Source organism: Trachemys scripta, chromosome 3 (genome assembly GCF_013100865.1).
Source record: "Trachemys scripta elegans isolate TJP31775 chromosome 3, CAS_Tse_1.0, whole genome shotgun sequence".
In the NCBI taxonomy this organism is placed as follows: domain Eukaryota; kingdom Metazoa; phylum Chordata; order Testudines; family Emydidae; genus Trachemys; species Trachemys scripta.
In genome coordinates, this window is record NC_048300.1 from 136,584,223 (window position 1) to 136,601,585 (window position 17,363).

The window sequence follows — 17,363 nt, forward strand, 5'->3', positions numbered from 1 at the left end:
GGACTTTATTGGGGGTGGTGGTATCAGGGATGGGGCCAGTATTAGTAGGGGTATTTGAGATGGGTTAGTATCAATTGGGCTATCTGGGAGGGGGCAGCATCAGGAGGGGGATCAGGTAGGGTGACCAGATGTCCTGATTTTATAGGGACAGTCCCGATTTTGGGGTCTTTTTCTTATATAGGCTTCTATTACCCCCCACCCCCTGTCCCGATTTTTCACACTTGCTGTCTGGTCACCCTAGTTGATCAGGGTGGTATCAGGAAGGGGATTGGGGGATGAAAGCTGCATTGGAGGGACAGAATCGGGGATGAGAGTGGTATTGGGAGGGGGATTGGGTATGGGGGGGCTGTATCGGGGATAAGGGACTGAGGATAAGGGGTGCGTATTAGGGAGAGTATCAGGGAGGAGGGTAACAGGGATAAGGGGCAGAAAACGGGGATGGGGCAGTATCAGGAGGGTTATTGGCGGTGGGGGGGGGCTATCAGAAGCGGGATCGAGGAGAGAGGCGGGTATTGAATGAGGATGGAGGCAGCGTAGGGAGCAGCACCGGGACCGGGGGCGGTACGGAGGAGGGGGGGCGGGGTATCAGGGCGGGCAGGGCCCCTCCCTGCCGGAGTCACAGAGCGGCCGCTGCCACGTCAGGGCAGTTTCCTGCCGCGGCCGGAGCCGAGTCAGCAGTAGACGTGCGAGTCCCCGCCCCCGCCGCTGCACAGCGAGGAGCGGCCGCCGGCGGGCCGGTCGCAGGGAGCCGCCGTCCGTCGCTGGCCCAACGTCCCCGCCATGGAGTCCCGCTACAACCTGAAGAGCCCGGGTGAGCGAGCGAGCGAGGGGCCGGAGTGGGGAGGGGGCAGCGGGACCCAGCAACGTCTTCCGGGTCCGTCTGCCTGGGCGGGAGTCGGCAGCCGGCTCCCTGCCGCCCTGCGCTGGGGCAGCGGCTGGCGGCCTCCCTCGAGGCCTCGGCGGCCCCGGGTTGGGCAGCGGGAGGAGCGGGCCGGGAGCCCGGCCCGGAGGCGCTGATAGGCCGGAGCGGGATCTGTGGCGGTGTTGGCGGCTCGGAGCTCCCTCAGCCCCAGGGCGACGAGGTCGGTTCATCGCCCTGCCCGCGGCGCTCTCGGCCCCGGGGGAGACGCTGACTTGGACCAGCAGCAGCAGCGAGCCCCTTCCCGGGGGCGGGGAAATGGCTGAATCTCATTCCCAGGCGGCCCTTCTCTCCAGTGGCAGGGGCTCTGGGCGTTCACTTTCCCCCCAGGCCACAGCCTCTGTGTGCCCGCCACCCTCGCGTACCAGGCACCCCACTTTCCCTCTGCCCACCTGCGTCCCCCAATCCCCTTCGCCAGGAGTTCTGCCCCCCATTTCCCCCATTGATGGCCCCCCATTCTCCCCACTGTGCCAGGGCTCCCTTCCCTCTTCCCCGCACTGCAGGGTCCCCCATTCTCTTCCCTGTTCCCTTCACACCAGAGTCCTCATTCTCCCCCCATGCCAGGGGCTCTGTTTCCTCCAACTCTTCCTCATCAGGATCCCTCATTCTTTACACCAGTGGCTCTCAACTTTCCAGAGTACTGGACCCCTTGCAGGAGTCTGATTGTCTTGTGTGCCCCCAAGCTTTACCTCCCTTAAAAACTATTTGCTTACAAAATCAGACATATAATATACAGAAGTGTCACAGCTCACTATTCCTGAAAAATTATGCACTTTCTCATTTTTACCATATAACTTAAAATCAATTGGAATATAAATATTGTATGTAGATTTCAGTGTATAATATATAGAGTAGTCTGGGTTGCCAGGTGTCTGGTTTTTTACCGGCATGCCCAGTTTAAAGGGGACCCTGGCAGCTCTGGTCAGCACTTATGGTGACCAGATGAGAGGAAGAAAATATCGGGGGGGAGAGGGGGTCGCAAAAAAAAAAAAAAGCCGAGTGTTGCTGGCGGAGCAGGAGAGAAAAAAATCTCACGTCTCTTTTGAGCACCCTCAAGCGGAACCTGCTGCCTCCCCTGCCAAACGTCCCAGCCCCGGAGTAGCAACCCCCCCTCCCCCGGGCTGCACAGTTGGGGGTTCTTCGGGGCCACAGGCACTGGCTGGACGCCCAGTTTCCTTCAGCCTCCCCCACACGTGTCCTAGTAGCTTGGTCCGAGGCCTCTCTCTGTTCCGCCTTCACCGGCTCAGCCCAGCACCTGGCCCTCAGGCAGCCTGGCTGGACCCGTCCCTGATGCGAAGCATGTGGTTCCCACAGGGCTTCTCCGGGGTCTGCCCCCCAGAGCTCCCCGTGATTCACCGCCCTGGGGCTCTGCCGCGGCCTCACGCCCTGGGGAATTGGTGACATTACCACGGGGCTCTGCTATGGCCCCGTGCCGCGCCCGGTAGCCTCCGGAGCCCAGCCGGCCCTGCCCCGCAGCCCCCCCCATGGCACTCAAGATTCTTGGCAAAGTCCTATGAGCGGGGTGGGGGAACCGGCGGCTCCCCACTGGCCATGGCATCACTTCCGGCTGAGCGGCCAGTAGTAACTCCTTCCGGATCCGGCGGGGGAGGCTGGCTCGTGCCGGCTGAGCAGGAGAGAGAGAGAGAGAGAAAAAAAAGCCAAGTGCTGCTGGCAAAGCAAATATTGGGACAAAGTGCATCCTTACCAAAGATCGGTCGGGACGTGGGACAAACACTTAAATATCGGGACGGTCCTGTTTTTATCGGGATGGCTGGTCACCCTATCAGCACTGCTGATCAGGCCGTTAAAAGTCTGGTCGGCGGTGCAGCGGGGCTAAGGCAGGCTTCCTGCCCACTCTACTCAGCGCAGCTTCCGGAAGTGGTGACATGTCCCTGTGGCCCCTAAGCGCAGGGACTAGGGAGGCTTCATGTGCTGGCCACGCCCCGAGCATCAGCTCCCTTTGGCTGGGAACTGCGGACAATGGGAGCTGTGGGGGCGGCGCACACCACGCAGAGCTGTCTGGCCGCACTTCCGCCTAGGGGCTGGGCATGCTGGCCGCTTCTGGGAGCAGCGCAGAGCCTGCCTTAGTCCCACTGCACCACTGACCAGGAGCCACCTGAGGTAAGCGCCGCTTGGCTGGAGCCCACACCCAATCTGCTGCCCCAGGTCGGAACACCCTCCTACACCCAAACTCCCTCCCACACCCCCAGCCCTGAGCCCCTCCTGCACCCAAACTTCCACCCGGAGCCTGCACCCCAAACCCTCTCCCGCACCCTAAACCTCAGTCCTGAGCCCCTCCTGCACCCCAAATCCCATATCCCTGGTGCCACCCCAGAGCCTGAACTCCCAGTTGGAGCCCCCACCGACACCCTAACCCCGTGCCCCAGCCCGCAACCCACTCCTGCACCCCAAATCCCTCATCCCTGGAGCCCACACCCCCAGTTGGAGCCCGCACGTCTGCCCCAGCCCGGAGCCCACTCCTGCACTCCAAACCCCTTGGCCCCAGCCTGGAGCCCCCTCCTGCACCTCAAACCCCTCATCCCCAGACCCACCCTGGGGCCTGCACCCCTAGTCATAGCCCTCACCCCCTCCCTATCCCCTGCCCCAGCCCGGAGCCCCCTCCCACATGCTGAACCTCTCATTTCTGGCCTCACCCCAGAGCCTGCATCCCCAGCTGGAGCCCTCTCCCTCTCCTGCACCTCTGCCCCAGCCCAGTGAAAGTGAGTGAGGGTGGGGGAGAGCGAGCAACGGAGGGAGGGGGGCTGGAGTGAGTGGATCCGGGGCCTCAGAAAAAGGGGCGTGGCAGGGTCTCAGGGAAGAGACTGAGCCGGGGAGTTCTGTTTTGAGCAATTAGAAAGTTGGCAACACTAAGAGCAGTATAAACAAGTCATTGTCTATATGAAATTTTAGTTTCTACAGATATCGCTAGTGCTAGGCAAATATCTATATGAGTTGATGTACCCCTTCATAGGCGCTGACTCCGTGGGCGCTCAGGGGCAGGAGCACCCAGGGGGAAACATTAGTGGGTGCTCTGCACCCACAGGCAGCCAAGCTCCCCCCCCGCCTCACCTCCTCCCCCCTGAGTGCGCCGCGTCCCTGCTCCTCCACCTACCTCCCAGCGTTGCCTGCCCGATTGCCGCCAAACAGCTGTTTGGTGGCGTTCGTGCACTCCAGGGGCGGAGGGGGGGAGGAGCAGGAACGTGGCATGCTCAGGGAAGGATGCAGGGCTAGGGCGGGGATTTGGGGAAGGACTTGGAATAGGGGCAGGGAGGGGGCAGAGTTTGGGCGGGGACTTTGGGAAAGGGGTTAGAATGGGAGTGGGGCCGGGTGCAGAGCAGGAGGTAGAGCACCCACGGGAAAGAGGGGAAGTCAGCGCCTAGGTACCCCCTGGAAGACCTCTGAATGCCTGTTGAGAACCACCACTTTACACCCTGTCTCTCTGTGTGTGTCTCCCTCTCCCTCCCTTCCTCTCTTTCACTCTTTTTTTTTTTTTTGAGAGAGAGAGTACTTCCCTCCAGATTGGATGGTGCCATCTCACCCCAACCAGGAGGCAGAATTAATTGCACTGTTAATAATAGAATACTATTTATTTAAATATTTTTGGATGTTTTCTACATTTTCAAATATATTGATTTCAATTACAACACAGGATACAAAGTGTACAGTGCTCACTTCATATTTATTTTTGATTACAAGTATTTGCACTGTAAAAAAACAAGAGAAATAGTATTTTTCAATTACTTCAAGTCAAAGTTGCAGAAACTATCAGAAGTCTGCATCCCAAGAAAGGGGAAAAAATTCATAGGCAGGAGTTGTAGACCAAGCTGGATGAGCAAGCATCTCAGAGAGGTGATTAAGAAAAAGCAGAAAGCCTACAAGGAGTGGAAGATGGGAGGGATCAGCAAGGAAAGCTACCTTACTGAGGTCAGAACATGTAGGAATAAAGTGAGAAAGGCCAAAAGCCGTGTAGAGTTGGACATAAGAACATAACATAAGAACGGCCGTACCAGGTCAGACCAAAGGTCCATCTAGCCCAGTATCCTGTCTACCGACAGTGGCTAATGCCAGGTGCCCCAGAGGGAGTGGACCTAACAGGCAATGATCAAGTGATCTCTCTCCTGCCATCCATCTCCATCCTCTGACAAACAGAGGCAGGGACACCATTCTTTACCCATCCTGGCTAATAGCCATTCATGGATTTAACCACCATGAATTTATCCAGTTCTCTTTTAAACGCTGTTATAGTCCTAGCCTTCACAACCTCCTCAGGTAAGGAGTTCCACAAGTTGACTGTGCGCTGCGTGAAGAAGAACTTCCTTGTATTTGTTTTAAACCTGCTGCCTATTAATTTGGTGACCCCTAGTTCTTGTATTATGGGAATAAGTAAATAACTTTTCCTTATTCACTTTCTCCACATCACTCATGATTTTATATACCTCCATCATATCCCCCCTTAGTCTCCTCTTTTCCAAGCTGAAGAGTCCTAGCCTCTTTAATCTCTTCTTATATGGGGCCCGTTCCAAACCCTTAATCATTTTAGTTTCCCTTTTCGGAACCTTTTCTAATGCCAGTATATCTTTTTTGAGATGAGGAGACCACATCTGTACGCAGTGTTCAAGATGTGGGCGTACCATCGATTTATATAAGGGCAATAATATATTCTCAGTCTTATTCTCTATCCCCTTTTTAATGATTCCTAACATCCTGTTTGCTTTTTTGACCGCCTCTGCACACTGCGTGGACATCTTCAGAGAACTATCCACGATGACTCCAAGATCTTTTTCCTGACATGTTGTAGCTAAATTAGCCCCCATCATATTGTATGTATAGTTGGGGTTATTTTTTCCAATGTGCATTACTTTACATTTATCCACATTAAATTTCATTTGCCATTTTGTTGCTCAGTCACTTCGTTTTGTGAGATCTTTTAGAAGTTCTTCACAGTCTGCTTTGGTCTTAACTATCTTGAGCAGTTTAGTATCATCTGCAAACTTTGCCACCTCACTGTTTACCCCTTTCTCCAGATCATTTATGAATAAGTTGAATAGGATTGGTCCGAGGACTGACCCTTGGGAAACACCACTAGTTACCCCTATCCATTCTGAGAATTTACCATTAATTCCTACCCTTTGTGCCCGGTCTTTTAACCAGTTCTCAATCCGTGAAAGGACCTTCCCTTTTATCCCATGACAGCTTAATTTACGTAAGAGCCTTTGGTGAGGGACCTCGTCAAAGGCTTTCTGGAAATCTAAGTACACTATGTCCACTGGATCCCCCTTGTCCACATGTTTGTTGACCCCTTCAAAGAACTCTAATAGATTAGTAAGTCACGATTTCCCTTTACAGAAACCATGTTGACTATTGCTCAACACTTTGTTTTTCTATGTGTCGGATAATTTTATTCTTAGCTATTGTTTCGACTAATTTGCCCGGTACCGATGTTAGACTTACCGGTCTGTAATTGCCGGATCACCTCTAGAGCCCTTTTTAATTATTGTTGTTACATTAGCTAACTTCCAGTCATTAGGTACAGAAGTCGATTTAAAGGGCAGGTTACAAACCTTAGTTAATAGTTCCGCAACTTCACATTTGAGTTCTTTCAGAAGTCTTGGGTGAATGCCATCTGGTCCCGGTGACTTGTTAATGTTGCGTTTATCAATTAATTCCAAAACCTCCTCTAGTGACACTTCAGTCTGTGACAGTTCCTCAGATTTGTCACCTACAAAAGCCGTCTCAGGTTTGGGAATCTCCCTAACATCCTCAGCTGTGAAGACTGAAGCAAAGAATCCATTTAGTTTCTCTGCAATGACTTTATCGTCTTTAAGCGCTCCTTTTATACTCAATCATCAAGGGGTCCCACTGGTTGTTTAGCAGGCTTCCTGCTTCTGATGTACTTAAAAAACATTTTGTTATTACTTTTGGAGTTTTTGGCTATCCGTTCTTCAGACTCCTCTTTGGCTTTTCTTATTACATTCTTACACTTAATTTGGCAGCGTTTATGCTCCTTTCTATTTGCCTCACTAGGATTTGACTTCCACTTTTTAAAGGAATTCTTTTTATCTCTCACGGCTTCTCTTACATAGTTGTTAAGCCACAGTGGCTCTTTTTTAGTTCTTTTACTGTGTTTCTTAATTTGGGGTATACATTGAAGTTGGGCCTCTATTATGGTGTCTTTAAAAAGCGCCCATGCAGCTTGCAGGGATTTCACTTTAGTCACTGTACTTTTTAACTTCTGTTTAATTAACCCCCTCGTTTTTGCATAGTTCCCCCTTTTGTAATTAAATGCCACAGTGTTGAGATGTTCTTCCCACCATAGGGATGTTGAATGCTATTGTATTATGGTCACTATTTCCAAGCGGTCCTGCTATAGTTACCTCTTTGACCAGCTCCTGCGCTCCACTCAGGACTAAATCTAGAGTTGCCTCTCCCCTTGTGGGTTCCCGTACCAGCTGCTCCATGAAGCAATCATTTAAAGTATCGAGAAATTTTATCTCTGCATTTCGTCCTGAAGTGAAACGTTCCCAGTCAATATGGGGATAATTGAAATCCCCCACTATTATTGAGTTCTTAATTTTGATAGCCTCTCTAATTTCCCTTAGCATTTCATCATCACTGTCCTGGTCAGGTGGTCTATAATAGATCCCTAATGTTATATTCTTATTAGAGCATGAAATTTCTATCCATAGAGATTCTGTGGAACATGTGGATTCACTTAAGATTTTTACTTAATTTGATTCTATATTTTCTTTCACATATAGTGCCACTTCCCCCTCCCCCACATGACCTGTTCTGTCCTTCCGATATATTTTGTACCCTGGAATGATTGTGTCCCATTGATTGCTCTCAGTCCACCAGGTTTCTGTGATGCCTATTATATCAACATATCCTCCTTTATCACAAGGCACTCTAGTTCACCCATCTTATTATTTAAACTTCTAGCATTTGTGTACAAGCACTTTAAAAATTTGTCACTGTTTCTTTGTCTGCCCTTTTCTGTTGTGTCAGATTCTTTTTTATGTGAACGTTTATCATCTGATCTGGCCCTTACATTATCCTCTTCCATCCTCTGCTCCTGACTATAACCTGGAGATTGTCTATCATTAGACTCTCCCCTAAGAGAAGTCTCTGTCCGATCCACATGCTCCTCTGCAGCAGTCGGCCTTCCCCCATCTCCTAGTTTAAAAACTGCTCTACAACCTTTTTAATGTTTAATGCCAGCAGTCTGGTTCCACTTTGGTTTAGATGGAGCCCATCTCTCCTGTTTAGGCTCCCGCATCCCAAAAGTTTTCCCAGTTCCTAATGAATGTAAACCTCTCTTCTCCACACCATCATCTCATCCACGGATTGAGACTCTGAAGCTCTGCCTGCCTACCTGGCCCTGCGCATGGAACTGGGAGCATTTCTGAGAATGCCACCATAGAGGTCCTGGATTTCAGTCTCTTCCCTAGCAGCCTAAATTTGGCCTCCAGGACATCTTCCCTATGTCATTGGTACCTACATGTACCACGACCGCTGACTCCTCCCCAGCACTACACATAAGTCTGTCTAGATGCCTCGAGAGATCCGCAGCCTTCGCACCAGGCAGGCAAGTCACCATACGGTTCTCCCGGTCATCACAAACCCAGCTATCTACGTTTCTAATGATCGAATCTCCCATTACTAACACCTGCCTTTTCCTAGTAACTGGAGTTCCCTCCCCCGGAGAGGTAACCTCCATGCGAGAGGCAACCCCGGCACCATCTGGAAGGAGGGTCCCAACTATGGGAAGGTTTCCCTCTGCTCCCGTTGACTGCTCTGCTTCCCTGGGCCTTTCATCCTCCTCAACAGCGCAGGGGCTGTCTGGCCGGAGGTGGGACAATTCTACAGTGTCCCGGAAAGCCTCATCAACATGCCTCTCTTAGCTCCTCCAGTTCCGCTACCCTGGCCTCCAAAGTCCATACGTGGTCTCTGAGGGCCAGGGGCTCCTTGCACCGATTGCACAGATACGCCACCTGCCCACGGGGCAGGTAATCATACATGCTGCACTCAGTGCAGCCCCCACTCTGCAGCTGTTCTTCTGCCTGCATTGTCTCCTAGTTAATGAAAGGGTTGTTTAAGCAAGAAGTTTTGAATGTAGTTTGGTTTATTGGTTTTAAGGGAAACAGATGGAACTGGCAAGGGACCTTGCAATGGGAATTAAAACCAATAGTAAAAGGTTCTATAGCCATATAAAGAAGAAGAAAACAAAGAAAGAAGAAGTGGGACAACTAAACACTGAGGATGGAGTGGAGGTTAAGGATAATCTAAGCATGGCCCAATATCTAAACAAATACTTTGCTTCAGTCTTTAATGAGGAGCTTAGGGATAATAGCAGGATGACAAATGGGAATGAGGATATGGAGGTAGATATTACCACATCCAAGGCAGAAACCAAACGCAAACAGCTTAATGGGACTAAATCTAGGGGCCCAGATAATCTTCGTCCAAGAATATTAGAGGAACTAGCACATGAAATTGCAAGCCCATTAGCAAGAATTTTTAATGAATCTGTAAACTCAGGGGTTGTACCGTACGACTGGAGAATTGCTAACATAGTTCCTACTTTTAAGACAGGAAAAAAAGTGATCTGCGTAACTACAGGCTTGTTAGTTTGACATCTGTAGTATGCAAGGTCTTGGAAAAAAATTTGAAGGAAAAAGTAGTTAAGAACATTGAGGTCAATGATAACTGGGACAAAATACAACATGGTTTTACAAAAGGTAGATCGTGCCAAACCAACCTGATCTCCTCCTTTTGAGAAAGTAACAGATTTTTTAGATAAAGGAAATGCAGTGGATCTAATTTACCTCGATTTCAGTAAGGCATTTGATACAGTTCCACATGGGGAATTATTAGTTGAATTGGAAATGATGAGGATCAATATGAAAATTGAAAGGCAGATAAGGAACTGGTTAAAGGGGAGACTACAACGGGTCATACTGAAAGGTGATCTGTCAGGCTGGAGGGAGGTTACTAGTGGAGTTCCTCAGGGATCGATTTTGGGACCAATCTTATTTAATCTTTTTATTACTGACCTTGGCACAAAAAGTGGGAGTATGCTAATAAAGTTTGCAGATGACACAAAGCTGGGAGGTATTGCCAATACAGAGAGAGACTGAGATATCATACCGGAAGATCTGGATGACCTTTTAAACTGGAGTAGTAGTAATAGGATGAAATGAAATAGTGAAAAGTGCAAGGTCATGGATTTAGGGAGTAATAAGAATTTTTGTTATAAGCTGGGGATTCATCAGTTGGAAGTAACAGGGAAGGAGAAGGACCTTGGAGTATTGGTTGATCACAGGATGACTGAGATGCCAATTTGATATGGCCGTAAAAAAAGCTAATGTGGTCTTGGGATGCATCAGGTGAGGTATTTCCAGTGGAAATAAGGAGGTGTTAGTACCATTATACAAGGCACTGGTGAGACCTCATCTGGAATTCTGTGTGCAGTTCTGGTCTCCCATGTTTAAGAAGGATGAATTCAAACTGGAACAGGTACAGAGAAGGGCTATTAGGATGATCCGAGGAATGGAAAACCTGTCTTATGAAGGGAGCCTCAAAGAGCTCGGCTTGTTTAGCCTAACCAAAAGAAGGCTGAGGGGAGATATGATCGCTCTCCATAAATATATCAGAGGGATAAATACCAGGGAGGGAGAGGAATTATTTAAGCTCAGTATCAGTGTGGACACAAGAACAAATGGATATAAACTGGCCATCAGGAAGTTTAGACTTGAAATTAGACGAAGGTTTCTAACCATCAGAGGAATGAAGTTCTGGAACAGCCTTCTAAGGGTAGCATTAGGGGCAAAAGACATACCTGGCTTCAAAACTTAGCTTGATAAGTGTATGGAGGGGATAGTATGATGGGATAGTCAAAGATCAATTAATTGCCAAAATTAGGCTATTAGCGGTAAATATGGCCAATGCCCTGTAATGGGATGTTAGGGTGGGATCTGAGTTACTACAGAGAATTCTTTCCTGGTGTCTGGCTGGTGAGTCTTGCCCACATGCTCAGGGTTTAGGTGATCGCCATATTTGGGGTCAGGAAGGAATTTTCCTCCAGGGCAGACTGGCAGAGGCCCTGGGGGTTTTTCGCCTTCCTTTGCAGCGTGGGCACAGGTCACTTGCTGGAGGATTCTCTGAACCTTGCAGTCTTTAAACCATGATTTGAGGACTTCAGTGGGTCAGACATAGGCTAGGGGTTTGCTGCGGGGGGGCGGGTGAGATTCTGTGGCCTGCGTTGTGCAGGAAGTCGGACTAGAGACGATCATAATAGTCCATTCTGACCTTAAAGTCTATGACTCTAAAGACTCAGAGAAAAGAATGCTATAGACTGAACCACCAACACTACATTCTGCAGCAACCTGGGATATCCTTGAAGGTCTTTCCATTCAAGTACTAAGTATTTGCTGTCTAAGAAAACAAGTAATTTCCTGGTAAATCTATTCCTGTTTAAAAAAAAAAAAAAAAAAAAAAAAGCTGCTGACAACTGCACAAACTTTAGAAAGCCAGGAATAAGTTTACAGTTTGCATCTGTGTACAGCATGCATTACAATAGGGCCTTTCATAACATGAACATACACAATGATAAATTCTGAAGTTTTAAAGCAAAGATAATTATTACTTAAGCAAACACAAAACACCAGAAAAAATGCTTAAAGTGAAAATCTTTTCTCAAACTCTCCTCCCGCAGACTTTCAATGTTTTAAATTGGGGGCCAACACCCTTACAATAGTTAAAAAGAATTAAAAATAGTAGTCACTTCAGACTGGTTTGTCCAAACCGTAGTGACACTACAGATTAGCAGCTAGTCATTTTCCCCATTAGAATAGATAGTCATAGGTTCTAAGTTGTAAGTGAAAATCCTAACTAATGTGTGAGACTGTTAGTGAATTATTTATAGCACTTCTGTTTTTCAGGGTATATTAATTTCATTTTTAGCATTTTTCAGTTTTATGCAGATATTCAAAAACGGGTTTTCAGGGCTTACATTATTCATTATAGTGATATATACTATAATAAGTAATATCTTTATAATTTTCCTTAGCACACTAATGTAGTTGTTTCAGACAGTGCTATGTTAAAGCGCACTAGGTAACCTTTAGTCAAGTGCACACCAGCAGGGCCTACACCGACCAATAATGCACAATATGTTAGTGCACTTTAGAAATCACACCTCCATAGCCTACATTACTGCTTGATGTATACATGCCCTTAGATAAACTCTGGAACTGGTTACTTTTATTGGATTAACACCAATTTAATTATTTTTATATCAGGGTATTTTATCAGTCAAAACCTAAAATCAGAAGCCCTAATTACGTACTGTAGAAAGTGACTAAATCCACAGGAACATATTCAGATAAAAGATATCCTTTATGCAAAACCAAGAAAACCTTTATAAGTTCAGTTTAAAGCATTTATTTGAAGCCTAATCAAGATTACTTGTACATTTCAAATCTGGTGGGAAGTTTGATCTGAAGAATGAATCACAAAATTCTCCTATAAAAATGAGAACTGATATTTAAGCCAGGTAAATAGCACCTCTGACATGTCAGATTAGCTGCAGCAGGTTTCAATATAAAATTTATCACAAGGATAAAGGAAAGCAGAGCATCTGCTCTAGAAATGAAACTGAGTTAGCAGAACAATTTTAAATATGGTTTTAATCCTGTCCATGCTAACACAGTTTAAGCATATTTTGCCTAGCCAAGGTAGGCAGTCAAATCTGTTTTTAAAATGCATTTCTATCTAGAAAACCTGGAGTTTAATCAGTAGAGTGAGTGTCAGTGGATGATGGTGACATTTGAAAGTGGATAGACAAATCTGACAGAGAACTGAAGTGTTTGGACAACGAAGTCCTTGAAAAGTTACTTTTGATCATTTTTACAATGTACTCCAAGTAAAATTAACCACATCTTGACTATTTTACACAAATCATTTACAAAGTAACCATATTATTTATAAACAGAACATTTTTAAGCCATCAAATGCAACAATGTAGTGATACTATTAAAAAGAAATAAAAAAGGGAGTCACCTGACTAACAAAGTTCTGAACTATGTAAACACAAGTAAATGTGTATCAATTTTCTCTGGGAGGAGATGGCTTGAGCCTTAGAAACTACAGATAAAAAAATAGGATGAGGAGACAGTCTGAAAGCTGTGTCTTATTGAGGTAATATAACAGAGACCTTGAAATATCCAAAGATTGAATTTCTTCTCTCCTGAAGAGTTTTGGAAAGATAACTGGTTAAATTAACAGACTAATACAAATAAAAGTCCAACACAACTTTGGGACTAGAGTTGGGATGAGTTCTCAACATCACTCTATCTCTATGAAAAGTTATGTAAAAAGGATCAGTCATAAGAGCCTGGTATTTACATCAGCCAGAAGGGTCAGAAATGGAGGCTAAAAAGGCTGCTTTGAGAGTAAGGTTGTGTAAAGTGCATTCAGAAAGAAGCTCAAAGGGAGATTCCATAAGGTTTGGAAGGATAATACTGAGATCCCAGATTGGAGGTGGTTCTCTTGCTGGTGGATATGCATGCAGTAACCTCTTTAGAAATCTAGATACTGTGGGGTGAGGGGAAAAAAATGAACATGACTTTATGGGTGGGTAGTAAACCAACATCACTGCAACATGGATTTTGACTAAATTGAATGAACAAGTTCAGAATGTTTGAATTAGGGCTGTCGATTAAACGCAGTTAACTCATGCGGTTAACTCAAAAAATTAATCACAATTTAAAAAATTAATCGCAATTAATCACAGTTTTAATAGCACTGTTAAAACAATAGAATACCAATTGAAATTTATTAAATATTTTGGATGTTTCTCTACATAAATAATTTATTTACATATAAAAATGTGTTGTAATTGAAAGTGTATATTTTTTATTACAAATATTTGCACTGTAAAAATAGTAATAAAAAGAAATAGTTTTTTTCAATTCACCTCATACAAGTGCTGTAGTGCAATCTTTTTGTTGTGAAAGTGCACCTTACAAATGTAGATTGTTTTGTTTTTAATGCAGTTATATATATTAAAAAAAAATGTAAAACTTCTGAGTGAACTTGTAGGCTCTGTCCTACTTCTTGTTCAGCCAATCGCTAAAACAGATAAGTTTGTTTACGTTTATGAGAGATAATGCTGCCTTCTTATTTACAATGCCACCAGAAAGTGAGAACAGGCATTTGCAAGGCACTTTTGTAGCTGGGATAGCAAGGTATTTACGTGGCAGATATGCCAAACATCCGTATGTTCCTTCATGCTTCGGCCACCATTCCAGAGGATATGCTTCCCTGCTGATGATGCTCTTTTTTTTTTTTTTTTTAGTGTTAATTAAATTTGTGCTTGAACTCCTTGGGGGAGATTTGTACATCCCCCTGCTCTGTTTTACCCACATTCTGCCATATATTTCATGTTATAGCAGTCTCAGATGATGACCCAGCACATTGTTCATTTTAAAAACACTTTCACTGCAGATTTGACAAAACACAAAGAAGGTAGCAATGTGAGATTTCTAAAGATAGCTACGGCACTCGACCCAAGGTTTAAGAATCTGACATGCCTTCCAAAATCTGAGGTGTGGAGCATACTTGCCTGCCTATGAATTTTTTCCCCTTTCTTGAGAGACAGACTTCTGGTAGTTCCTTCAACTTTGACTTGAAGTAATTCCAGGCCTCCTCCACCTTTAGATCCACAAGTTCTTCAGTCCAATCCACTTCCCTAACTAATTTCCTTAATTTTTTAAAATTAGCCCTTTTGAAATCAAAAACCCTAGTTAGATCTGTTTTTGTTTATCCTTCCATTTAGTTTGAACTGAATTAGCTCATGATCGCTCGAACCAAGGTTGTCCCCTACAACTTTTTCTTCTATGAGGTCTTCACTGGTCACCAAAACTAAATCAGCTCTCACCCATAGCGCTATACTTCCCAGGTCTACAAAATGCCCTGACAGATCTCCTGAGCAGACAGCTTTCTGTGGATCATGAGTGGCCTATGAGTCCGTTATATGAAACATCTTTCAGGGAGGGGGCCAATCATCAGGAGACCTCTGAGAAAAAGACAGGAATAAGAATGTCCCAATTTCTGCTTGAGGTTAGGCCTAGCTCCAAGATCCTTATCAGGCACATTCCTCATTGCATTGTCTCCAAGCATGATGCATACTTACCCTCCCACCCCTCTGATTCAGAGGCTGTTGAAGAATTTAAGACACCCATGGTAGCATCTGCTTGGCCAAGACAATTCTGGTACCGGGATCTTGTGGTCTTGTCAACTCACCCTCCCAAATCCTAACCTTTTCTGTAAGACTTCATCTCCCAGGAGAATGGGAACATTCTGTATTCAGATCCAGCCTACCTCCACTTCATAGCCTGGATATTGGCTGGATGGATTGGCATGAAAAGATCTTGTTTTTTGGATGCTCAAAACATCTTAATTCAAAATATAAAGGATTCCACCAGACTAATATATGCTGCCTGGTGGAAGAAGTTCTCACTTTTATCTGGGTACATTTAGTAGCTATATGGGCGACGGGTATAATAGGTGCAGTTGCCGCCCACCGGACACCTGGCCCGTGGTGGCCCTGCCCCTTCCCCGAGGCCCCTGCTGCCTGCCGGTAAGTCCTCCACTGTATCACTCCCCCCCACCCACCCACCCGGAAGTCCCTGCTGCTCACGGCGTCCCTCCTCCTCTTGTTAAGGGAGGGTGGTGTCAGTGCTCCGGCATGTGGGGGGCAGGGCTGGCAAGATAGCCTTCCCAAAGCTGGGGTTCACCCGCCGCCCAGCTATCACCACCGTTTCCGGGGATATATAGTTTTTCCCATCCAGTTGTGACTATATTCCTCAAGGGCCCTACACATGTTTTTCCATCGATTAGGGAGATGCCTCTTTCCTGGGACCTCAGTGTGGTCCTAGCAGGTTTAATGGCTCCCCCGTTTGAGCTCTTGACCACATCTTTGCTACATTTATCCATGAAGGTAGCATTTTTAGAAGCAATTGCATTAGACAGAAGAATTGAGAAAATACAATCATTTACAGCAGATCCTTCATGTATGATTTTGTATAAGGATAATCCTTAGTCCCCATCCCAAGTTTTTGCCTAAGGTAGTCACTGATTTTCATTTGAAACAAATAAATTTAAAACTTCTCTTTCCCAAACCATATATCTGTCAGTGGGAGGCTAGATAACACAGGATATTCTTAGACCGCTATCATACTCTGTGTATGTGTGTGTATATATATTTATATAAAATTTAGCATCTCTCAAGACTCTAGTGTTTGCAGACAGGTTAAAGGGCCACACTGTTTCAACTTAAGGACTCTCAGTGCATTAGGCTCAGTTATGTGCTAGCCAGTTTAGATCTCAGATTAGGGCTCCTCTAAGGCTCAGGCTGCATCTGCCGCTTCCATGAGCACCATACCCATCTCAGAAACATGCAGAGCAGCAACTTGGGGTTGATTTCATGCCATTATGAAGCACTATTGCCTTGTTGAAGCATCCAGATCTGATGATGCTTTCAGGAGAGCTGTGTCAGTAATTGAGCATGGTATGCAGAACCCTCCCTCTAGTGGCTGGGACTGATGAAACCTGCATGCTGAAACTGAGAAGGTGTGAAAAGCTGATCAGGTGGCTGCTCTGGGTGTCTCTTTGTTTGTGATTCTTCAGGCCAGGCTTCCATGACTTAATAATTTGGCACAAATGTTTCTGGAGGAAAAGATGAAGCTCAATATGAGTGTTTCCTACTTTAGAGATGGGCATGGGCTTTGGAGAATGTCGGTATTCAGTGTGCAGAATAAATGTGACATTTCAGCTATTTCTAGAGGAGGGAGATTTTTAAAATTTAAATAATTTTAGAATTACAAAATGAGATTCTTTCACAAGTAGGATTATATCACAGGATTTGAAAAATCATGCATCCAGGGTGAGTAGGAAATTTTCCAGGACAAGTACTATCAGCTTCTGTAGACTCTAACCTTTCTTTTTCTTAAGCATTATTATTAATTATTTGTATTTCATTAGAGACTAGAAGCATCAACTAAGATCAGGGTCCCATTGTGATATGGACAGTACAAACATACAGAGGGAGTTCCTGACCTGAAGAGCTCACAGTCTAAATAGACATGACAGACAAAGGTTAACATAGAGGAACCATTGTTATGGGGAGCTGAGCCACCAAGAGATTGTGACTTGCCTAAAATCACAGGGGAATTCTGTGGCAGAGCTAGAAATTAAATCCAGGTCTCCTGAATTACCAGACAGTACTTTAGCCACCCAGCCATCCTTCACTGTTTCTAGCACTTACGCTTGTGAAAATAACCTTCTAAGTGTAAACTGAGATTAAACTGTTACAGTGCTGTCTTCCTAAGTCTGTAGACTGATTGCTCCAGTGTTTCTCCATCTACTCAGAACTTTTCCAAGC

At 45.9% G+C, this 17,363-nt stretch overlaps 1 protein-coding gene across 1 annotated transcript in view; it reads left to right on the top strand.

Moving 5' to 3' along the window:
• The first annotated feature begins 659 nt into the window (after window positions 1-659).
• The window catches only part of UBE2J1 (ubiquitin conjugating enzyme E2 J1), a 61,066-nt gene continuing 44,362 nt past the window's right edge, over window positions 660-17,363 (top strand). Inside the window, exon 1 of the mRNA XM_034766049.1 lies at window positions 660-811. Coding sequence (XP_034621940.1) covers window positions 781-811 — 31 coding nt within the window. The 5' untranslated portion in view covers window positions 660-780. The remainder of the gene's footprint in view (window positions 812-17,363) is intronic.